Source organism: Artibeus jamaicensis, unplaced genomic scaffold (assembly GCF_021234435.1).
Source record: "Artibeus jamaicensis isolate MK-2021 breed Jamaican fruit bat unplaced genomic scaffold, CSHL_Jam_final contig_402, whole genome shotgun sequence".
NCBI lineage: Eukaryota > Metazoa > Chordata > Mammalia > Chiroptera > Phyllostomidae > Artibeus > Artibeus jamaicensis.
In genome coordinates this window covers 6,707,869-6,733,621 of record NW_026521818.1, presented here as the reverse complement: position 1 = coordinate 6,733,621, position 25,753 = coordinate 6,707,869, and the positions used below count along the sequence as shown (strand labels likewise).

The following is a 25,753-nucleotide window of genomic DNA, read 5'->3' as shown; positions in this document are numbered from 1 at the left end:
GTGACTGAGTGGATGTGGTGAGTGGAGGAACAGGTCTGGTGTTCCTTAGCTCACGTAATTGAATAATGATGGTGTCAATCACAAAGACAGACAATAACTTAGGAGAATAAGGGTTTCTGAAAGAGGTGAGGTTGTAAGAAGAGTGCAGGAAAAAAATAATTTATTATGCTTTAGATATGTTGGTTTTAAAGTTCCTTTGAGACATGTAAGCGGAGATGCAGAGTAGGAATGTAGATTTGGAAGTCTGGAGTTCAGGGTTGGAGAAATGAATCTGAGAGCCAATGGGTGGTAACTGAAGCCCTAAGCACAAATGAGATGGTGTTAGGGAGAGACAATACACAAAAAAGAGAAATAAGCCTTAAGGAATGCCTGTAATTAATGCCTAAAGGAACATGAGCCTTTAAAGGACAAAGAGATGTTGAAGAAAGGAAAAAAAAGTATTGCTGTAGATGCCAAGAGAAGAATATTTCAAACAATAGGAAGTATTCAATAATGTGAAAAGTGTCAAGATGAAGACTGAAAATGTCAATTTAGTTAACAATATGGAAATCACTGACGGTCCATGTCAGTGGAACTATGGAGTGGAACTATGGGGGCAGAGATTAGATGGGCTTGCCTTAATGTGAATGGTGGCAAGGAAATGTAGACTGGGAGTCTAGAAACATCTCTGGGGTGGGGATGAGGAAAAGACAATGAGGGTGGGAACGGAGATAGAAGAAGAAAGGCAGTTTCAGGGAGAGGTGGGATTGAGGAAGTTTCATTTTATATTTTTAAATATAAGATTTGAGCCTGTTTAAATGCCAGTGGAAGGGTTCCACAGAAGAGGAAGAAGAGATGTGTAATATTTGAAAGAATAAGAGATGAGGGAAAAGTTCCCAAGAAGGTGGGAGCTGAGAATCCAACGTGCAGGAAGGGAGACAGAATGTTTTCCCGTAGGAAAGAGAGAGAGTTTTTATGATAGCTACTGTTTACACTGTGAAGGAGGAGATGGAATTATTAGAGGGAGAGAGAGAAGGGTGGAAATACTTATTTCCAATAGAGGGTGAAGGGGGGAGTTAGGGAATGAGAGTATGCATGCAGGGCTGTCAGGACTATTTGTGATGGTGACGATGATAAACATGTGTTTACTATGCATTTACTACCTGTCATTAATTATTTAATCCTCATACCAACTCTATGAAGCAGGTTCGATTATTATCCCCATTTTACAGGTTAAGAAACTGAGACACACAGAAGACATATATTTGGCCTTAGGTCACATATCTAGTAAATGACAGAGCCAGACCTGGGATCACAACTAGGTAGTCTGATGCCAAGAGCTTAAAATAATAAATATTTAACACTTACTACCTTAATTTTCTTTCCTCCTTCCTCATTTACTTCCCTTTGTTCTGTCACTGATCCAAGACTACTGTCCTGCTTGCAGTCTCTGATCACTGTCCCAAACTAGTGTGAACACTGAAGGCAAAGAGGCTTTTCTGATTCCTACGAAAAACAATTCTGCCTAGTTCCCTCATTTCTTTCTGTCTTTTTAAAAATTTTTATTTATTTAATTTTAGAGGGTGGGGGAGGAAAAGAAAAAGGAGAGAAAGCATGCCCCTTACTGGGGTTATGGCCCGGCAACCCAGGCATGTGCCCTGACTGAGAACTGAACTGGTGACCCTTTGGCTTGCAGGCTGACTCTTAATCCACTGAAGTATATCAGCCAGGGCGGTTCCCTCAATCTATTGTTGCTGGAAAACTAATGCAACATTTTCTAGCCTAGGATTGAAAAATATTTTTTTTCATTGAGGTATTTACATACTATGAAATTCAGTCATTTTAAGTGTATAATTCAATTATTTTTAGTAAATTTACTGAGCACCACCATAATCCAGTTTTTGAATATCTGCACCATTCTAATAAGATTCTTTGTGCTCATTTAGCTAATCCTCATTACTGCCTACAGATCCAGGCAAGTACCTTTTGTCTTTATAAACTCGCCTCTGCTGGAACTTTCTTACAAATGGAGTATGTGAACTTGGTGTCTGGCTCCTTTTACTTAGCATGTTTTTGAGGTCCATCCACACTGCAGTGTGTGTCATCAATTTGTTTCTTTTTATTACCAAACAGTATTCCATTTTAAGGCTACACCACATTTGTATTTATTCACTGCAATGTATAGGCAATATATAGTTACACTGTATCTACTTCTGGGCTAGTGTGAATAATAGTGCCATAAACTTTCCAGTTAAAGTCTTTGTGTAGACATATGTTTCATCTCTCTTGAACAGATACCTAGAAGTGGAATTGATGGGTCATGTGGTACCTCTATGTTTAATATTTTGAGGAACTGTCAAACTGTTTTCCAAGTGGCTGTACTATTTTACAGTCTTACCAACACTATTTATTTACATCCTTGCCAATGCTTATTACTGTCTTTATGATTATGGCCATTCAAATGGATGTGAAGTGGTATCTCATTGTGGTTTTGATTTGTATTTCTGTAGTGACTAATGCTGTTGAGAGCATATTTTCATGTGTTTATTAACCATTCCTGTGTCTTTTCTGGTGCAATGCCTATTCAAATTTTTTGTCCATTGTTAAATTGAGCTCTCTATTAATGAGCTATAACTATACCCTGCATAGATTTTTAAAAAATATTTCTTACTGGCTATTATCTAGAGTTTTTAAAAACCCTATTATAATTTGTCTTACAGTTTCTTAAATAACCTGTCAAAAAGATACATAAAAAAGTGGTAGCATTGGTTGCCTCATATATCCTTCTGGAACTTTTGGAATTGGAACCAAGTGCAATACATTACACCCCCTGAATTATGTTGAGCATTTAGATACTAATCCAGAGTTGTTAGAAGGTAAGACAAAGACACTGCGATAAACAATACACTTAGCGACAGAGAAATTATTTGTCAGAATTTTTTGTCTATATTGCATATTAACTAATTTATAATGTCAAATCCCCAGTTTTCTCCACTTCTAGATTCTTTCTCTGATTAGAAAAATAGAATAAAGAAACTTCAAATAGTAAAATAAGAAAAGGGTTTGGTTCTTTCTGAAATGTGACAGGGCACTTTCCTTTAGTTTATATTCTCTGAACTGTTAGACTGTATGTAACAACTTTAGGCCATGATGTATATAATCACTTTTACAATACAAGGAAGCAAGAAGAAATTGGATCACAATGCTTAACAGCCCCAAGTCCAATGATACAAGTCAATGATATGAGGCTGGAGTGTTGATAAAATTTGGAACAAGCAGGGAATCTATTATACTAAACAAAGATAAGAAAAACAAAGTCAGTATAGTCATATTTTTAAGACCTTATTTATTTTTAGACAGATGAGAATGGAGAGAGAAAGAGAGGGAGAGAAACATCGATGTGCGGTTGCATCTTACGTACACCCTACTGGGGACCTGGCCTGCAACCCAGGCATGTGCCCCAACTGGGCATCGAACCAGCAACCCTTTGGTTGTTAGGCCGGCACTCAATCCATTGAGCCACACCAGCCAGGGCAGTATAGTAATATTAATAGCAGATAAAATAAAATTCAAACAGAGTAAGGAGGGATATTTCATACAAATGAAAGATTCAATAGACTAGGGAAAACCATAACTACTGAATTACAAATATTAAAAAAACTGTTAATGTAGCCAAACAGTAATAATCAGAATATGAGATTGGGAGTAGAAGGATGACTAACTATAATTAAAGAAAAACAACAGTATCAAAAACTTAAGCAGAAAATATCAAGCAAAGATATAAAATGTAGTGAGTGCTCCTCAATAAAAACAAAAGCCGCCTCTTAAAAATATTATTTAGATGATGGTTTCTTTCACTGTGCAGAAGATTTTTAATTGATGTAGTCCTTTATTTATTTTTCCTTTATTTTCCTTGTCCTAGAAGATATATTGTCAAAAATATTGCTATGCAAAATCTCTGAAATTTTACTGCCTATTATTTTCCTCTAGGATTTTTATGGTATCACAACTTATATTTAAGTCTTTTATACATTTTGAGTTTATTCTGGCATATGGTGTAAGTTGGTGATCTAGTTTCATTTTTTTGCACGTAATTTCTCCCAACACCATTTATCGAGGAGACTATCTTTACTCCATTTATATGCTCTTGCCTCCTTTGTCAAATATTGCCCATAAAGACCTGGGTTTATTTCTGGGCTCTCTTTTTGTCCATTGATCTTTGTGTGTTCTTATGCCAGTATCAGACTGTACTGATTGCAGTGGCCATGTAGCACAGTTTGATAGCAGGTATTGTGATCCCTCCAACTTTGTTCTTCTTTCTCAAGATTGCTGAGGCTATTTGGCATCATTTTTGGTTCCATATAAATTTTGAAATATTTGATATAAATCTGTGAAATATGCCACTGGTATCTTAATAGGAATTGTGTTAATCTATAGATTGTTTTGGGTAGTATGGACACTTTAATGATGTTAATTCTTCCAATCTATGAACATGGTATGTACTTCCATTTGGTCAGGCATAGATGAAACCATTCTTAGAAGAGAATAAATGAGCTAGGGTCCAAATAAACTTCTGGACCCTACTCCTTCAAAAAGTATACTTTTAACATTTGAAACAATAGTTTTCCCTGTGTACCTGGGTAGAAAAATGTGCTGGTAATGACAGAACACTTCAAATTATTTTGTATACAAAAGTTTTCTCTCCTCATTATAAAAGCTGTACATAATTATTACAAAAAAATTTAAAATAGAAAGCCAAACTAGAAAAACAAGGAGATACTAAGGATGGCTATCTGCATGTTCAAATTATTTCTCATGCACACGTGTGTGCATCTTTTTAAAAAATGGGATTCAAGTGTGCATACTATTTTATAATGTGAACATTTTAAAATATAAATGCTTCGTCATGCTTTTAGTAATTACACTGGGTTGGCCAAAAAGCTCATTTAGTTTTTTCAGTAAAATAAAAGACATGTTTTTCATTTTCACCAATAATTTTATTGATTTGGGTATTTTGAGTATGTCAGCTATCTCCCGTGTGGTATAACACTGCTTGTTCTCATGAATGTCTCAATTTGATTGCTATTAACTTCTTAGCTGGTTGGCCTGACCATGGAGCAATGCCCAGCAAGAAATCTCCCCCACAAAACTTTGCAAACCAATTTTTGACACATTCAATCAGTCACAGCACCTCCATACACCACACAAATCTCTTTTTGTGTTTCAGTTGCATTTTTACCTTTATTTTAATTGTTGTTCATGTACAGTTTTCTTTTACTCCCATCCCAGCCCACCCCCAAGCCCTCCCCACCTCCCTCCTATTTCCACCCCCCTTAGTTGTTTTCCATGTGTCCTTTATACCTGTTCCTGTAAACCCTTCCCCTTTTCCCCTGAAATTCCTTTCCCTCTCCCCTCTGGTCACTGTCAGCCTGTTCTCTATTTCAGTGTCATATTTTTACCTTTCTTGAAGTGATAAAGCATAATATGCCAAAATGTTGCTTGTTTTCTTCCATCTTCAAAATTTAAATGGCTATGCAAAAATTAATGAATTTTAGTAAGTTTTTAAAAAATGCAAGCTGATATGTCAGCTGTTATAATACAATCTAACAAAACTGTTTCTAATGAAGTTAAACACACTAAGTGCTACTAGAGCCATCTTATGAAAAAACACCAAGTGAACTTTTTGGCCAACCCAATATTTAGATGATGGCAGTGTGCTGATATTTCATTGTACGCATTCTTTTTTCCCATGTGGCCCTGATGTTGAGTCTGAACCTGTCAGTGTATTTGAAACTTTCCAGTTCTTCCCTAAAGACTGAGCCCATTTTTCTTAGTAACAATTCTGTTCTTTATTGTTCAATGTAGTTTTTTTATTTAGCTTTAAAAAAATACTTTTAATCCTTCTTTACCCATTTTCCTTTACATTTCATCCTGATACCATTTCACTTTGTTTCCTTACGACTAGGTTCTTGTTGCACGGAGACAGGTCTTTTGCAGTTGACTTATGTAAAAACTTTCTGAAAACTTATTATTTTTTTTTTGTGCATCCCAGATGCTACTCTTTTCCTTATTCAGCAATAGTTTACTTAACGTTTTCTTTTTATTCACCTATAAACAATGGCAAGTGCCCAAAGTCAGTGGCTGTCAACAGGTGAGGGGATGGTTTTTAAACTTACACTCCCATTTCTCTCCTTGGTGATCAAAACCAAATTTCAGATATTTAGTTGCAGGGCTGACAGATATGCACAAGACCCAGTAACACTCAGCTTCTAGCAGATCTGTATTTACTGTATTTGTGTTCCACTGAAACAGTATTTTCCCCTTACTCCTTACTTTGCACTGGCTCCCATGCTTTGTCTTGTTCTCAGTGATAGCATACTATGCATGCCTTTTCACAGGATTTGGATGTCTCTAAGCTCCTCTCAAATTCCTTACTAATAATCATCATTATCAAGCCAATCGGGATTGTAGAGGAAGATAAGTATAAATATCTTCTAAATAATGTCTTTGGCTCTTTTTAAAGTGTTTTCTTTTTAACACAGTTAAATATGTAAAGAGTTTAAATAATCATTAGTTCTAAAGACTCATGACAATAAATAGAGGTCTCTCATACTTGCCTACCCTGTCCCATTCCCTATTCTCTAAAGGCAAACATTTCATCAGAGGATTTCTGGGGGGTGAAGGGATGCTTACTTCTTCTCTGAATAACCTGCTTGTATTGCTGGTTCTTCCATTTTCAGTTTAGTGCATCATTGATTGATTTCCTACTACGTAAGAAGAGGACTGGGTTCTCTTTTGCCCCTATCCCACCCTCAACACAACTATCCTCCACCCAATATTTCTTTATAGTTAGATAAAATTTTCACTATTTATATTATTTTACCTATTCAATTCTAATCATGGCTGACAAGTGGTATACTGTAATTATTTTCCTTCACAACTTCTTGCTGTCATGGTGTTAAAGGTTATCATTTTTGTTTCATGCATTTGGTATCATGTATTAGTGACACCATCAGTTTCTTTCCTACTGTGTAAATTTCCTTTCCTTTCAGTAAATTAAAAAACATTAAGTAGTCTACTGATTTTATTCTTTTAAGATTAATCTCTCCTGGAATCTTCTCAACTGTTCTAATATAGACTGGCTACTTTATCATTTGTCTTAGAATCTCCCATCATCTTCATTCTGAGGAGTCTTTCATTTCTTTCTCTTGTATTGTATTTCTTGTATTAGATCTCAAATTTTCATATTTCATTCTGCTTTACACCTTCAATTTGTTTATCTACATCTTCTAATAGTTTCCAGAAAATGGTACATGAAAAATACATGTTTTTGAAACTTTGCCTATCTAAAAAACATATTCTACTTTCAAATTTAATATGCAGTTTCACTAAAGGTAAATTTATAGGCCAGTGTGGTATAACATAAACTATATCTTATCTTTGTCCCTGTGTTTCTGGCACAGAACTTCAGAAACCCTTGGAATTCCTTGAGTTGGCTGAGCAGACAGGGTGACTCAAGGAGGGCCTGTAGAAAGCTTCAGGATGTGTGCTGGTCATCAAAGACAAACCACATTCCTAGGGGGTTGGAACTCTGGGTCAGACTGACCTCCAGGGAGGGGAAGGGGTGGAAAATGAATTCAATCATGTAGCCACTTATTTAATCCAGCATGCCTATATAATGAAATCTAGATAAAGACCCCGCACACCAAAGCTCAGTGAAGCTTCCTGATTGATGAACACACAGAAGTGCTGGGCGAGTGTTGTCTCTATATTCTATGAGAGAGCATGGACATGCTGCATCTCCATTCCTCACCTTCTCCAGATCTTGCCCTATATATTTCTTCATTTTCCTGTTTCTTTATACAAAACTCTAATTGTAAGTGTAGTACTTTCAGTGAGTTTTGAGTCATTTTAATGAACTGTCAAACCTAAAGGGGTTGTGGGAGTCCCCACATTTTTAGCCAGCTGGACATAAGGATGGGTACCGTGGCATCTGTAATAGAGACAGCCTTGTAAAGGACTCTGCCCTGACCTAGGGCTTATGCTAACTTTGGGTAGTTTCAGAACTGAATTACACTGTAGTATACCCATTTAGGGGTGGAATTTATAGCAAGGTGGGGAAAGTGAAAGTGACTTGGGGACACCCAAAACTTGCAGCTGGTGCCTGAAGTGAAGGCCATCCTTTGGGGTCCACATTAACTCTGGGGAGTGTCAAAACTGAACTGAATTGTAGGATGCCCAGGAGGGGTGTCAGAATTTCTCTTCTCTTTCAGGGACTTCTTTTTATTGGATATTGAACATTCTTATAATGATACTCTGATATTTTCTCATCTTTTCTATTTTCCATTATCATTATCTTTTTGTTCTACTTTCTGAGAAATTTATCTTCTAAACTTTGTAATAGTTTTTTTTACTTCTGCTATTACAATTTCAATTCCCAAGAATTCTTTTTAAAAATCTCTGAATGTTCCTTTAATATACCATCATTTTCTTGCTTTTTTGATGCATTATATCTTATCTGAGAAAATGTTAGCTTTATTTTTAAAAAGTTTTCTTCTTCTTTCATATGTTTTTATTAAATCTTTCTTATTAGAAACTTTCTCAAAATGTCTCTTTACCAATCTGTCCATTTTAAGAGAGGGCTACCTATGAAAAAGTTAAGTGTACCTCTACAGTTTATCAACTATAGGTATCCTGTAGTGTGGTCCAGATGCACTGTTTTATTGAGGAATCCCCCAATGTCAGTGTCTTTAGATCTCTTTTTTGGGGGTGGGGGGTGTTAGTCATAATTCTTAGAGAAACTGATTCCAAAAAAGTGCCTGTATTATAAGCCTGGATGCCAGTGAAATTTTCATCATTAAGTTTCCACTTATTTAGATTTTTTATGGTATCTCCAACTTCAATTACAGGCTTACTCCTATCCAAAGACCCACTGTTTAACTCTTTCGAGTAGCTCTAACCTTTTGCTAGGACTAGAAAGAAGCAGTTACCCTGCTATGAAGAGTTGAAGAGAGGTTCTAAAAGCCTCCACCAGGTTCTTAACAAATTTTCAATCATTCTGTTGCTTTTAGCCCTCATGTTAATCCTCATATCCCGAGGTACCTAGTATAACTGATTCTGCAATCTTTCAAGATTCCACAGTATAAAACAAGTTGCTTCTTGACTTCCTACTGCTGAGTTGGGGTCAACACTACCATATGTCAGAATAGTGCATTTGTTTATCTGCTCTCCAGCTCTCCAAGTTTTATTGATGTCACCTCCCCTGGTCTTTGTGCCTGTTTTATTTTGTCCTTTTACTATCATTTTAATGGGGATTGTAGAGTAAGCATAGATAAATGTGTGATCAACGTTTACTATGGATTAGTATAAGAAAATAGCTCCTTTACTACTTGATAATAGCTAAATTAAGTTAGTTATCTGGTTATAAGTAAACAGACAACTGAAGTAAGGTATCTGTATCTACGGCTTATAAATGTTTTGATTATATTTTACTGATTATGCTGTTATAGTTGTCCCAACTGTTCTTTATTTTAGTTAGTGTATCCTTTGTTTCTGACTGGATCTTTTCTATGCTGTTGAGGTCCTCACTAAGTTCCCTGAGCATCTTTATAACCAGTGTTTTGAACTCTGTATCTGATAAACTGCTTATCTCCATTGTGTCTAGTTCTTTTTCTGCAGTTTTGATCTGTTCTTTCATTTGGGCCATGTTTCTTTGCCTCTTTACTTTGGCAGCCTCCCTGTGTTTGTTTCCATGTATTAGATAAAGCATATGACTCCCTGTCATGGTAGCATGACCTAATATAGTAAGTGTCCTGTAGGGCCCAGTGGTACAGCCTCCCCTATCATAAAAGCTGGGTCCTCAAGGTGTGCGCTTCAAATGGGCTGAATACTCCCTTCTCTTGTGGTTGTGCCTTGATTGCTGTTGGCAGGTCAATGGGAAGTATTAACCCAGGCCAGCCAGCTACAAGGACTGGCTGTAACCACTGGTCACCAATCTCTGTCCCATGGAGGATCAGCTGGGCAGGGGCAGGGTGGTGGTGCTCCAACATGGTCTGTAGTTGTCCACTGGGTGTGCAGGCTCTGGGGTTTCCTGGGTGTGGGCTAAGGTCAGCCCCCTCCTGTGTCCTGCCTGTGGTCACCCTAAATGATCTATAAAGCAATCTGAAATGGTTGCTACTTGTACTGGGCTTGGAAATTCCCAAGTGAAGCCAAACTGTGAATCCACCCTGGGTGCTGCTAATGTGGGGCCTGGGGCCACTTAGCATGAGGTATGGGGGTCAGGGGCTCACTGAGGCTGACTGTTGCTTCTTTGAGAGAATTTAGGAAGTTGTGAAGCATTAGTCAAGATGAGCCATTCATATGGAAAAATCAGAGTTAACAGTTTGGGTGGGCCCATAATTTAGGTGGGACAGAATTTCAGGGGATCTCCAGCATGGGGCAAACAGTGTTAGCCAGGTCCACGGAGTCTTGAATATAGAACCTGCCTGTTAGCTCTTTGGCTCTGTCACGGGTGGGCTCAGAAAAGGGACAATGGCTTCTGCCCATCTTTCTGTCTGGGAGAAAGTTGTCCCCCAGCTCTTGTCTCCATGCCAGTAACAACAGTTTTTCCCTGTATGCCACTGGTGCCTCTCAAGCTACCTTGGTGCTGGAGCTTAGATGGAGTATGTCTGAGTAAGTCCATGTGTGGTTTCCTTAAGAGGAACTCCTCAGGACTCCAACAGTTTCTTCTACCAACTCAATTCCCAATGGTTTTTTACAGCCAGAAGTTATGGGACTTCCTGGCACTGGAATCCTGAGCTGGGGAAGAGGGCCTGTTGTGGGGCTGGGACCCCTTACTCCTGAGGTTTCCCTCCTGACTTTTTATCAATCATACACGGATGTGGGACCAGCCTGTTCCGTGTCTCCACCTCTCCTACCAGTGTGGATGGATGTGGTTTCTTTAATTCCACAGTTGTCAGATTTTCATTCAACTCAATTTTGATAGTGATGACACAATTCTGAGTGATGGCTGTTCTACTGTTTAGTTGTAATTTTGATGTGGTTATGCCTAAATTTTCAATTGTCCTAAAGATATAACAAAATCAAAGTAGTCAATGTTTTTGATAATTTAATTTCACGAAAAAACTTATAAGGTATCTCAATTCTCTAGAACATGTATATTTCTTTTTTTTTTAACTTTTATTTTTTAAAGACTTTTATTTATTTATCTTTAGAGGGGAAGGGAAGGAGAGAGAGAGAGAGAAATATCAATGTATGGTTGCCTTTTGTGCATCCCCTGCTGGAGACTGGCCTGCAGGGAACCAGCCTGCAACCCCGGCATGTGCCCTAACTGGGAATCAAACAGGGATTGTCTGGTTCACAGGCCCATGCTCAATCCACTGAGCTATACCAGCCAGGGCTAGAACATGTATATTTCAATGATGCCACATTAATTATGTTTTCTTTTCTTAGAATAACTACCTATATTTATACCTGCAAACAATAAAGATAATTTACTAACCTCTGCTTCTGTTGCTTGGGACTGTAAAAGCTGTCGTATACGAAGTATGTCCTTCTCTATTTGTTGAATTCTGGTTACTCTTTGCTAAAATAAAATAAGTGACCAAATTAGATCTATTTTTATTGAAGACATTAGTGTAAATAATCATATTATGGCTACCACTTAACATCTCAGGATCATGCCATACAATTCTTATAAGTTACATATTTGTATATATTCAACACACTGATGACATTAGGTTCAGTTCAAATTTTTTATGAGTCAAAATCAATACTTTAATAATGCAAATTTAATCTCTATTGTATTTTTCCGTTTCTATTTAGTCCCCTTATACCTCCTGACCCCAGCAATCACCACACTGTTGTCCATGTCCACGAGTCCTTTTTCAGTTCAATTTTTTAATACATCTAACTTTAACAGATATATAGCTCTGTTTAGGAAGATGGTACAAATATATGTCAAACTGTATAATGCACACAATGTGAAAATTTGGTGTTTATGTTATTATCAAAAATATTTCATCAAAGACAAAATTATACCTGAAATTAATCTTATACTAATCAGATGTCAATATAGTGTAATAAATCTGTACAAAACATGGTATGCTTGTAAAGGGAAAGCATCTGACTTGTTTTAATAAACACCAGGTTTTAAACAGTAGGGTTAACCTTCTCCAAAGTTATTCCTATTACAAGTCAGTAGTACTTTAAGATTTAGCTTTCCAAATAACTACTGCAGCTAAACATTATTTTTACTCCCACTACTGGGATCACAATGACGGTTAAGCTTTTGTTTACCCACTATTCCTGAGACCATCGAGTGAACAGAAAGCAGTAACTACAGATCAAATGATGTGTAATTTAAACAATGGAAAAAGTGCTTTTAGAAAAAGCTGGATTTTCCTGAAAATTTCATAGATATTAGTGGAAGTGAGAAAAAACAATTTACTTATATATAAAAACCTTGCAAACTGAAATTGTTTTTAATTAGCTTTATAATAGATCACATACATGGGTTTAAAAAACAAGTACTGCCAATGTTGTATCATTTTCTGAAATAAATCTCTAGTTGACATCCTAATATTGAGGTATGAAAAACTGTATTATAAGAGTAATTGTCTTAATGGGGGCAAATGTCATAAGCTGGATGGAGTTGTTTTCAAACGTGTTTTGATCATAAGCCCCATCAATAAAAGATTTCTGAGCATGTATACATAACCCAAAAGAGAAATAGAAATACTGTAATAAATAGCTTTAAGTATATATAGTTATAAAACTTATAAATAAAACTTACCCTTTGATCACATCTAGTTTTGCTTAAATAGTCTTCCTTTTCCTATTACCATAGTAAAAATGCTTATTGCTGCTATTATCCAATGTTATGATAAAGACAGAGAAGTTCAAAAAAGTGCCCCCCCCCAAATAAAAACCCTTATCCCCTCCCTCCCTCCCGTTGTTAACACTACAGCTATGCTGGCTCTATCACAGAAAAATAGTTCAGAAAATGGTGAACTTGGGGTAAATAATATTTTCTAATAAACAGATCTTACCAAATCTAACTTACATCATGAAAACATGCTGAAGAAGATGTGCCTGCACTTTTGGTAGCTTTCTAAAAGTATTGCAAAGATGAGCGACCACTTCTACAACCAGATAGTAAATATTTCCTGGTTTTACAGAAACAACTGAACATATACAATTACTGGCTTTGTAATATTTGATTAGCTAGCACTTCTCCACCAATAAAGTCCTAAATTTAAAATTTTAATATTTAGAGGATAAAGAAGGAAATTATATCAAATATTCCTCTCCTAACACTACCTTTCTTTATCTCCAACACATCACTAAATCCTGAAGTCACGTACGTCTATGTCTTAATGTCCACTGAGGTGAATGATTTCTGACATGCCAACCCTTATGCTTCTGTTCCTCAACATTGAAACAGAAGAGGACAGAGGTATTTTTCTTTTCCTATATGACAATCTTGAATATTTATAAAATTATGTTTAATAAAAAAATGCTTAATTGTTCTACAGTATGGAATTGGTATGACTGAAAACAGATTTTTAAAAATACAACAGTAATACTGTTAAATATAGATTCAGGATAACCTCAACAAATTAGAAATGGAGAATAAATGAACTCGATAAAGGGTATTTATCATAAACCTGTGTAAATAAAATACTTAATGGTGAAATTACAGAATTCCTTTTAAAGTCAAGACAAGACAAAGAAGATCAGTATCACTGCTTCTCATTCAAAGATGTATTAGAGCTCTTATACAATAAAAAGAAAAAACAAAGTACTTTAAAGATAAAATTGTCATTATTTGTAGATACTGTGACAGTTTACATAGAAAAAATTTTTTTAAAAATCTTAAGCTAATGAAACAATCTAATGGGAGAGTTCAGGAAGATTACTGGATACTTATTACTGAAATATAATTTAGTAATGCAATTAAAGAAAATCCCATTCACAACAGCAATGGAAACTGTAATGTATCTATGGATAAATATTTTAAAACATATGTAATAGATTTATGAAGAATATTACAAAACTTTACTGAAAGACATAGCTTAAGACCTAAATGAATAGAGATAAAAATAATAATACCTAATATTTATGGTGTGTTTATTACGTACAAAATTCTAAGTGCCTTCATATGCATTAAATCACTTAATCCTTGCATTTTACAGCTTATCATTATCTATTTTTTTTACCTTTCTGAAAAACTTTTTAAAAATCCTCATGTGAGAATACATTTATTGATCTTAGGAGCGCAGAGGGGAGAGAGAAACACATCAATGTGAGAAATAGTCACAGGCTGCCTCCCGTACGCACCCAACCGGGAACCGAATCCGCAGCCTAGGTATGTGCCCTGACCAGGGATTGAATCCACAACCTCTTGGTGCACAAGTTGAGGCTCCAACTAACTGAGCCACCTGGTCAAGGCTTATTATCTGTAATTTAATGATGAGAAAACAGAGGCAAAGAGTTTACCCAAGATCACAGTGCTGGTAAGTTTACAAGTCTAAGATTAAAAGCCAGGAGGTCTGGTTTTAGTTCATCCTTTCAAGCAAGAAGGCTCAGTGTTGTAAAGATAAATTCTCCTCAAATTAATTTATAAATTCAATGTAATTCTAATCAAAAGCCCAAAAGGATTTCCTTTGAATTAAGACAAGCTGACACAAAATCTCAACTGAGAGAGTAATGAGACAAAATTTCAAATGGGAGACAGAGTATAACCACATTTTAACAAACAAAAATTAGAAGAACTCGCCCTCCCAGGTATCAAGATTTGCAATACTAGAGCAAATAAAACAAATGTGGTACCAGAGCAGGCACAGAGAAACTAAAATAGACAAATAAAATACAGTCCAGAAGTATCCAAAATATAGTAATAAAGTCCAGAAATATCCAGAAAAGAAATCAACCTGGCATATACCAGAGTTGGCATTACTAATCAATGCAGAAATAATGAAGTATCCAATAAATGATAATGAGACATTTGGTCAACATAAACATGCATATATCTGTATGTATGTACATGCATATGTGACTATGTTACATATTAGTCATGAATAATACATATAAATAGTAAATGGTGTTATTTAAATTAATACAATTTATATTAAATATTTTAAATTAAATAACTATATACATTTAAAAATGTATATATGTATATAATTAAATCCCTACCTCCACACTGTATATAAAAGCAAACTTGAGATGAATTAAAGACCTACTTATAAAAATAAAACATTAAAACTATTAGAAATTATAGGAGGGTACTTTTATGAGTTCAGTACAGAAAAGGATGTATAAATAGGTTATAGCACAAATATGGCAATATAATTCATTTAGCTTTATAATAAAAACTAATTTTTATTATGGAAGCTAGAACTGGTACCAGGTTTGGCAGGGAAAGGTTGTGATATATATTATCTATAACAGATTGGTATTAAGAAGATATTGAAGATATTAAAATATCTCTTAAATATTTAAGAATAAGACATACCATAAGAGAAAATCATAGAGATATGAATAGAAAGAAAATCCAAAATTCTAATAAATATATGAGAAGATATTCAACTTCAGCAGTATACAAGGAAGTATAAACTAAATTACAAGACAGATTTTCATTGCCCAATAGTTGTTAATTATAAAGTTCGACACAGTACTAAAAAAGACATGCAGAAGAAAAAGGAATTCTCACATTCTAATCGATAAAGTCATTTTGAGTGCATTCGCCAAACATTAGTTTAAAATACTCATACCTAAGGGCCAGCAATTAAGCTTTTAGGTATATACTCTAGGGCAGAGGCCAGCCATCCATTTTTGTAAATTGAGTTTTATTGTCACACAGCCAAGTACATTTGTTTACATATTGTCATCTACGGTTCTTTCTGGCTAAAAGGCAGAGTTGTGACAGAGACTAATGGCCCATCATGTCTAAAATATTTACTATCTGGCCCTTTAAAAAAAAGATTGTTGATTCTTGACCTACTGAAACTCTTGCACATATTTACAACATATGAATAAGGATGGTTATGCTAGTTAACAGCAAAAAATTATAAACCACTTAAATTTCCATCAAAATTATATCATTCATATATTTATAAAAAATTATGAAAACACAGAAGTATATGTAATCTTCACCCTACCAACCCTCACTTGCCAGAAATAAGCTCTGTTAACTCAATATATATTTTTCCAACCTTTGCTTACACGTCTACAGGAGAGTAGGGACTATCATAATAGGTGCCTAAATATGTGTTGAACAAATAAAGTAGTAAGTAAATAAATAATCTAACTATTAACAGAAGTAGCTAGATACTAACAACTGCACACAGGCATGAGCAAGAGTAGATTTTGTTTCCAGTTTCCCTAAAATGTTTACCAGTCATTTGTATATTTTACTAGTCACTTGTATTTTCTTTTCAATAAATTGAAAGATTATATCCTATGCTCATTAAAAAAACAGAATTGTCTTTTTCTTATTAACTTATATAAATTCTTAAATTTTAGGAATATTAACCATTTTCCCTTTATGTGCTACAAATATTTTCCCTTATCTTCTGCAGGATGAATGTTTAAAAAATTTTAAACTCAATTTACACCTTCATTGTTTTTGAGTTTCCATTCTTATTCCCAACAGCTAAGAAAGTCTCTTTTATATTATGTTTTCTTCTATTAATTTTAGATTATTTTTCACATTTAGATACTTAATTCACCTGTAATTTTTCTTGTATAGATGTGAGGTATGGATGAAACTGAATTTCTCTTCTTCCAAATAGGTTGTTAGATATATTATTATTTACCATTTCACTCAAAATATATAATGTAACTTTTATCAGAGATTCAATATATTCTTGCGTCTTTCTTCTCCCTATTCCTGTCCACTTGCCTAGTATATTCCTGTACTATCACACTGATTATTGATATATCTTTACAATAGTTTTAAACAAATGGTAAATCCCCACTCATTGTTATTAGTTTTTTAAACATTTTTGGAAATTTTTACATTATAAACCTTAGAATTATTTCCCAAAGTTCCAATAAATTATTTACACTATAATTAGAACTGTATTATATTTATATATTAATTTTAAAGATACAGACATTTTAAGAATACTAATTCTCATCCAGGCTTGTCTCTCTTTTTTTATTCTTACCCAAGGACATGCTTATTAATTTTTTTAGAGAGTGGGGAAAGGAGGGAAAGAGAGAAGGAGAGAAACATTGATCAGCTGCCTATTGAACGCACCCTCACCAGGGACCGAACCCACAACCTAGGCATGTGTCCTGATCAGCAATTGAACCTGTAACCTTTCAGTTTACAGGATGATGCTCCAGTCAGCTAAGCCACACTGGCTAGGGCCAGGCTTCTCCATCTTTTTTTTAAACTGGGGTATAATTAAAATTTAACAGCATATTAGTTTCAGGTATGCAACATAGTGACTCAGTATTTGTACCTGTGAAATGATCACCACAGTAAATCTAGTTACCATCTGAGGCTTCTCTATTTTTAAGGTCATGTTTATGTCCTTTAGTAATTTTATATTTCTCATGTGGTCTTTTCTAGGTATTTTAAGGTTTTCTGTTAGTGTGAACATTTCCACTTTTAACTGGTAGCTATTGCTGCTAGAGAAAAGCTATTAATTTGTGTAATGTATGCTGACTCCAGTCACCTTACTCAATTTTCTATTAGCTTAAATATTTTTTGATTCACTTACAAATAACAAGACACAGGGTAGCTGAATGGATAAGAAAATAAGACACATACATATGCTGCCTCCAAGAGACCTGTCTCAGATCGAAAGATACACACAGACTAAAAGTAAAGAGACAGAAAGAGATATCTCATGCAAATGGAAAGGAAAATAAAAAGCTGGGGTAGGAATACTCATATCTGACATAACAGACTTTCAAAACAAGGCTATAAAGACACTACATAATGATAAAGGGAACAATCCATCAAGAGGATATAACCCTAATAAACTTTTATGCACCCAAAATAGGAGCACCTAAATATGTTAAGCAATTCTTGGTGGACATAAAGAGAGAGAGTGACAGAAATACAGTTATAGTTGGGGGTTTTAACACCCCCCCAACTATGACTTCAATGGATAGAACTTCCAGACAGAAAATCAACAGGGAGAGAGCAGCCTTAAATGACACATTAGATCAAATGGATTTAATTGATTTTCAGAGCATTTCACCACAAAGCAGCAAAATATACATACTTTTTAAGTATACACAGAACATTTTCTAGGACAGATCACATGTTAGGACACAAAACAAATCTCAATAATCTAAGAAGACATGAAATCACATCAAGTATCTTCTCTGACTACAATACTATGAAACCAGGAATTAATCACAAGAAGAAACTGAAAAACACACAAAGACAACATGCTATTTTTGTTGGAAGCTAAACAACATGTTATTAAACGAGTGGGTCAACAACATGATCAAGGAAGAAATCAAAAGATACCTTGAGGATGAGGACACAACAATCCAAAATCTGTGGGACACTGGGAAAGCAATCCTAAGAGCATTTACGGCATTACAGGCCTATCTCAAAAAACAAGAACAAGCTCAAATAAACAATCTAACTCCACACTTAAAGGAACAACAAACAAAGCCCAAAGTGAATAGAAGGAAGAAAATAATAAAGATCAGAGCAGAAATAAATGAAATAGAGTAATAAAAATGATATAAAACATCAATGATTCCAAGAGTAGTTCTTTGAAAAGATAAACAAGATTGACAGACCTTTAACCAGACTCATCAAAAACAAAAAGAGAGGACCCAAATAAATCAAATCAGAAAAGAAAAAAGAGAAATAACAACTGACACCAAAGAAACCACAAAGGATCATAAGAAAATAATATGAACAATCATATGCCAAAAGACTGGACAACCTGAACAAAATGGATAAATTCCCAGAAACATACCACCTTCCAAAAATAAACCAGGAAAAATCAGAGAATCTGAATAGACAGATTATCTAATAAAACTGAAGCAGTAATCAAAAAACTCCCCACTAACCAAAGTCCTGGACCAGATGGCTTCACAGGTGAATTTTACCAAATGTTCTGAGAAGAACTAACACGTCTCCTTCTCAAACCATTTAATAAAATTGAAGAGGAGGGAACACTCCCAAACTCATTTCATGTGGCCAGCATTATCCTAATTCCAAAACCAGATAAAGACACTACAAAGAAAGAAAATTCTAGGCCTATATCCCTGATGAACAGATGCCAAAATCCTCAACAAAATATTAGCAAACTGAATATGACAATGCATCACAAAAACCATACACAAAAGATCAGTGGGATTTATTTTGAGAATTCAAGGTTGGTATAACATTTGCAAACCAATACGTGTGATTCAACACATAAACAAAATGAAGGATAAAAAAACACAAGACCACATCAACAGATGCAGAAAAAAGTTCGGGTAAAATACAGCACCCATTCGCAGTAACTCTCAGCAAAGTGGGATTACAGGGAAAGTAACTAAACATAATATAGGCCGTATATGACAAACTCACTACCAGCATTATACTCAATGGGCAAAAACTACAAGTATTCACTTTAAAATTGGGAATAAGACAGGGATGTCTACATTCACCTCTCTTATTCAACATAGTACTGGAAGTCCAAGCCACAGCAATCAGACAAGAACAAGAAATAACAACATGGATGGAACTGGAAAGCATTATGCTGAGTGAAATAGGCCAGGTGTTGAAAGACAAATACATTATGATCTCACCTTTAACAGGAAGCTAAACAACAAAACAAACAAGCAAGCAGAATAAAAACAAAAGACACTGAAATAGAGAGTAGGGGGACAGTGACCAGAGGGGAGAGGGGAGAGGGGAGGGAATTTAAGGGGAAAAAAGGGGAGGGATTTGGAGGAACAAGTATAAAGGACACAAGGACAAGAACTAAGGGGGGTAGAAATGGGAGGGAGGTGGGGAGCACAGGGCGGGTTGGGCTGGGATGGGAGAAATAGACAGAAAACTGTACTTGAAAAATAAGTAAATAAAATTTAAAAAAAAGAACAAGGAATAAAAGGTATTCAAATTGGAAAGGAGGAAGTAAAACTTTCATTTGCAGATTACATGATACTGTTTAGAGAGAACCCCAAAGATTCTACCAAGAAAGAACTAGAATTGACGAATGAATCCAGCAAAGTAGCAGGATACAAAATTAATATCCAGAAATCAGTTGCATTTTTATATGCCAATGATGAATTAACAGAAAAAGAAATTAAGAAAACAATTTTATTCCCAACTGCTACAAAAAGAATGAAATACCTATAAATAAACCTAACCAAGAATGTAAAAGACCTGTACTCAGAAATCTGTAAGACACTGAAGAAGATACAAATAAGTGGAAGCACATACCATGTTCACAGATAGGAAGAAATAACATCATTAAAATGTCCATACTACCGGAAGCAATCTATAAATTCAATGAAATTCTTATCAAGATTCCAATGACATATTTCTATAATAAATACTTCAAAAATTAATATGGAACCACAGAAGGCCCTACATAGTAACAGTGATCCTGCAAAAGAGAACAAAGTTAGAGGAACCATGCTACCTAATATCAAACCATACTATAAGGTCATAGTAATAAAAACAGCATGGTACTGGCATAAAAACAAACACAAAGATTAATGGAACAAAATAGAGAGCCCAGATATCAACCCACACTTTTACAGTGAGTTAATATTCATCAGAAGAAGCAGGCACATACAATGGGCTAAAGACAATTTATTCAATAAATGGTGTTGGGAAAATTGGATAGATACATGTGGAGAAATGAAACTAGACTATCTTCTTACACCACACAAGAATAAATTCAAGATGGATCAAAGACTTAACTGTTAAACCTGAAACCATAAAAATCATAGAAGAAAACATAGACAGCAAAATCTCAGACATTGCTCATGGTGATATTTTATGGAATAGATGTCCCCAGGAGAGAGAATCAAAAGGAAAAAAAATGAGACTACATCAAACTAAAAAGTTTTTGCACAGCAAAGGAAAACATCAACAAAATAAAAAGACAATCCACAGAATGGAAAAATATATTTGCAGATACATCTGATAAGGGATTAATATCCAAAATTTATAAAGAACTTACAAAACTCAACACTAAAAAAATGAGCAACCCTATTAAAAAACAGGTAAAGGACCTGAATAGACACTTCTCCAAAGAGAACATACATATGGCCAATAGACATATGAAAAGATATTCAATGTCACTAATCATCAGAGAAATGCAAATTAAAAATATAATGATATATCACCTTACACAAGGGCAGACTGGCTCTTATCAATAAATCAACAAACAACAAATGCTGGTGATGTAGGAAAAGGGGAACCCTTTTGCATTGTTGGTCGGAATGAAGATTGGTGCAGCCACTGTGGAAAGCAGTATGGAGGTACCTTAAAAAATTAATGATGGGAGTTCCAGCCAAGATGGAGGCATAGGTAGAAACCCTTTGCTTCCTTGTAAAACCAAAAGAAAGATAACAACCAATTAAAAAATCAATGAACAACCAGAAGTGTCAGAAAATCAAATTGCATGGAACTCCAAGAGCCAAACAATTAAAGAAAAAGTCAACCAGAACAACCAGACCTGTAAGAACCCGTGGCAAGGTGGCAGACACTGTGGGTGGGGCTGGCTGAAGGCAAACTGAGACTCAGAGTTGACTGTGGAGTAGGACGGTTGCCTAGGTGGGAGAAACTCCCAGTCTCACATGAGAGTCCAAGAGACCCGCTGGAAAGTGCGCTAGAGACAAGCAGGGGAGCTGTACTGTTCCCTCTATGGTCCCTCCCCCACAGGGAGCACTGCTGCTCAGCAAGGAGGGTTGTCCTGCCTGGGTGAATACCTAAGGCCCCGCCCCCTTACAACTCAACAAGTGCCCCAAACAAAGAAATATGGCCCAAATGAAAGAACAGAGAAAACTCCAGAAAGAGAGCTAAGCAATGAGGAGATAGCCAGCCAATCTATCTGGTGGAGAATTTAAAACCTGGGTTATCAAAATGCTCATGGAACTGATTTAGCTTGGTCAAAAAATTTAAAAAAACACACATAAAAGATACCCAAAATGAAATACAGCAAAATATTCAGGAAACCAACAGTGATAGGAAGGAAACCAGGACTCAAAGCAACTCTTTAGAACAAGAGGGGAAAAGCAAACATTCAACCAGAAAAGAATAAAGAAACAAGAATTCAAAAAAGTGAAGAGAGACTTATGAACATTTGGGACAACCTGAAATATTCCAATATCTGAATTATAGGGGTGCCAGAAAGAGAAGAACAACAGCAAGAAACTGAAAACTCATTTGAACAAATAATGAAGAAAAACTTCCCCAATCTGGCAAAGGAAATAGACTTCCAGCAAGTCCAGGAAGCCCAGAGAGTCCCAAATAAGCTGGACCCAAGGAGGAACACACCAAGGCACAACACCATTAAGTTACCCAAGATTAAAGATAAGGAGAGAATCCTAAAAGCAGCAAGAGGAAAGGAGACAGTCACCTACAAGAAAGTGCCCAGAAGACTGTCAGCTGATTTCTCAAAAGAAACCTTGCAGGCAAGAAGGGGCTGGAAAGAAGTATTCAAAGTCATGAAAGGCAAGGACCTACTACATCCAAGATTACTCTATCTAGCAAAGTTTTCATTTAGAATGGAAGGGCAGATAAAGTGCTTCCCAGGTAAGGTCAAGTTAAAAGGGTTCATCATCACCAAGCCATTACTATGTGAAATGTTAAAGGGACTTATCTAAGAAAAAGAAGATAAAATATATGAACAATAAAATGACAACAAACTCACAACTATCAACAAATGAATGTAAAAGAAAAACAACTAGAACAGGAACAGATTCAGAAAACACACATCACATGGAGGGTTTTCTGTGGGGAAGGGGAAGGGAGAAATGGGGGGGAAAGGTACAGGGAAGAAGAAGCATAATTAGTAGGCATAAAATAAATGGGGAGAAAGAAAATGGTACAGGAAACAAAGAACTCAAATAAGTTATATTTTCAACCCATGGACGTGAACTAAGGGGGGAGAATGCTGGAGGGTTGTGAGGTGCAGGGTGGAGGGAGAATAAAGGGAGGAAAATTGGGAAAACTGATTATGTAATAGCATGATCAATAAAAATACTTAAAAATTAAAAATGAATCTGCCTTTTAACCCAATGATTCCATTTCTGGGACTATATCCAAAGGAACCCAAAACACTTGTTGAAAAATACTTAAGCACCCCTATGTTTACTAAAGCATTATTTATAACTGCCAAGATATGGAAGCAGCCCAAGTGTCCATCAATAGATGAGTAGATAAAACAACTAGGGGATACTTACACAATGGAATACGACTCGACTATAAAAAGAAGAAAATTTTACCCTTTAAGACAGTATGGATGGACCTGGAGAACATTATGCTAAGTGAAATATGGCAGGCAGTCAGAGAAAGACAAATACCATATGATTTCACTCATATGTGGAATCTAATGAACAAACTGAACCAACAGGCAAATAGAGACTGAATCATAGACAGAGAGCAGGATGACGGCTAAGGGAGTGGAGGGTAGTGGGTAGAGGGATGGAGCAAAAAGGAAAAAGGACTCATGGACATGGACAACTGCGTGGTGACTGCTGAGGGGAGGGAGGTATAAGGGGACTAAATGGCAATGAAAAATAATAAAATCAGTACAAACAAAACAAAGAAAGCAGATAAAAACCCTCAGGATGGAGGACTCAGCATGTGCTCCTTCTCTCTCTGGAGCACACCCTCACCTTTCTATCTCCTCTTTCCCCAGATACATTACCTTTGTCTTTCTTTCACCTGAGCTCCGAGGGCCTGTCCTCCTTTTGCTTCTGTAACTTGTTTCCTGAGCCCACAGAGCCCAGCTGGCTCGCCTTTTCTACCTCTGTGACTTTCTAAATAAACTTTCTCTTATAAAAAAAAAAGGGAAAGAAATAGACAAGGCAATCAGCAAAGCCTCTTCAGGGCTTAAAAATATTAGTAATATACTTGTGTGAACAAAAAGGTCCAAGTTCAATATATGGAAATGCTTAAATAACACAGCCAGCTATTATTCTTTCTTGACTTCAGGTAAGGCAGAGGTATGGACGTCTTCTCTCTCCAACTCGTTTCATGTTTCCCAATGTTCTCTTTACATGTTTTTATCCTACTTCCTTGAATGAGGTCTCTGCCCCCCTTTTATAAGCGTACAACTTGAAAAGCAATATTGTGAGTGTTACTACATGCACCTAGATCACAAGAAGTAAACATTTCAAAGGAGAACTGGAGCTATCTCTCAGCTACCAGATGATCAGCATGTAACTCTTCCCTCCTACAATTCCAAGGCAAAGCAGAACAGTATCAGGAAAATGAAATATAGTGGAGGCAGAATTACGTGAACACTGGTTATATGGCACAACAACCATGGTATATTATTCTTATTTTAAAACAGTGCCAAAGTGAAGACAAACGAATAGTTTAGCTAGTGCTGGTTCTAGTTTAATAATAAATCAGTCACCTGTGCTCGTTTTTCCATATCTTGGCATGTTCCTAGTTGTTCTTCCATTGCAACTCTAATTTGCCTTGCTTCATATTCCAATTGCCTTCTGGTCATGTCTGTTTGTAAGGAAAACTGAAACCACAAATAAAATTAAAATGTTAATATCTTATGTTTGTGTGTTTATCAGTAAAAGCAAAAAAGGCACATAAATGCCAACAAAGAAAATGAATAAGCAAATACATATAAGTTATGGTGCATAAGAAAATTATATTTTACTCCAAGGAGCCTTAAAACTTAGATCTGAAGTGCTAGGCTCAGTCTGGGTCCCATATGTGAAATGCAAAACTGAAACATTTTTTACTGCCCCATAATGACAAATGTCTTTAATTAAAATGTACTATTTCACTTAATGTACATAATTGGTCCAGTGAGCCTATCTTAAGTTCCCTTATGATTCTTCTTCACTGAAGAGGTAGTACTTTTAATTATTAAAAGCTAGCATATTAATGTGGACAACACAGAAAAATAAAAAAACAGATGCATCATCCTTAAGTTTAAACCTCAACTTAAGGTAAGGATTATCACATATATGCAGACTAAACAGAGAGAACTTCTCCATTTTTAAAATGAAGAAAATGGGATAAGAAAGAGCTTTTATCTAGTATCAATATTTATAAATCATGAGGACAACTTAAACTTTTAAATCATAAACTTTTTGGTAAAATTCAAAAGTGAAGCAAAATGAAACAAAAGCAGTACTTCACAGAATATTTATTCATTTAATAATTTATTAACCCTATAATTAAAATATCAGGCACTATAACTATCAGGCATTTAAAAAGATGAAAAGGACAAAGTAATGAAATTTTATAAACACATAGCCCAAGAGGTAATAAAGGCTAAAATATGATTAAATAAAATAGGTAATTTAATGTACTATATGAGGAGAATAAGGAAGTACTACAGTACTTCCTTAGGTTTTTCATGCTTTTTATGCCTGACAGAAAGCTGCGTGAGACTCATCTGACTCAGAATAGCATTCTGTAAGGTGAAGGATTCCAAAATCATCAGTTATCATAGAGAAGATTCTGATCCTTCTCCCACTCATATGCAGAATGTATTCCCACAGGCATACCCAAATTATGGGCTACAATATAGAAGAAAGCCTACATGTTATTTAATTCCCAATTAGCCAGCTGTAACTCCACTCGTATGTCCTC

General features: G+C 35.6%; 1 protein-coding gene across 13 annotated transcripts in view; it reads right to left on the bottom strand.

The window, feature by feature from the left end:
- APC (APC regulator of WNT signaling pathway) overlaps nt 1-25,753 on the bottom strand; it is a 158,189-nt gene that overhangs the window by 46,246 nt on the left and 86,190 nt on the right. For all 13 annotated transcript variants that reach the window (XM_053665347.1, XM_053665341.1, XM_053665342.1 and 10 more), the window contains 2 exons: nt 24,552-24,665; nt 11,480-11,563 (listed from right to left, as the gene is read on the bottom strand). In XM_053665347.1, the coding sequence (XP_053521322.1) occupies nt 11,480-11,563; nt 24,552-24,665 (198 nt within the window). The remainder of the gene's footprint in view (nt 1-11,479; nt 11,564-24,551; nt 24,666-25,753) is intronic.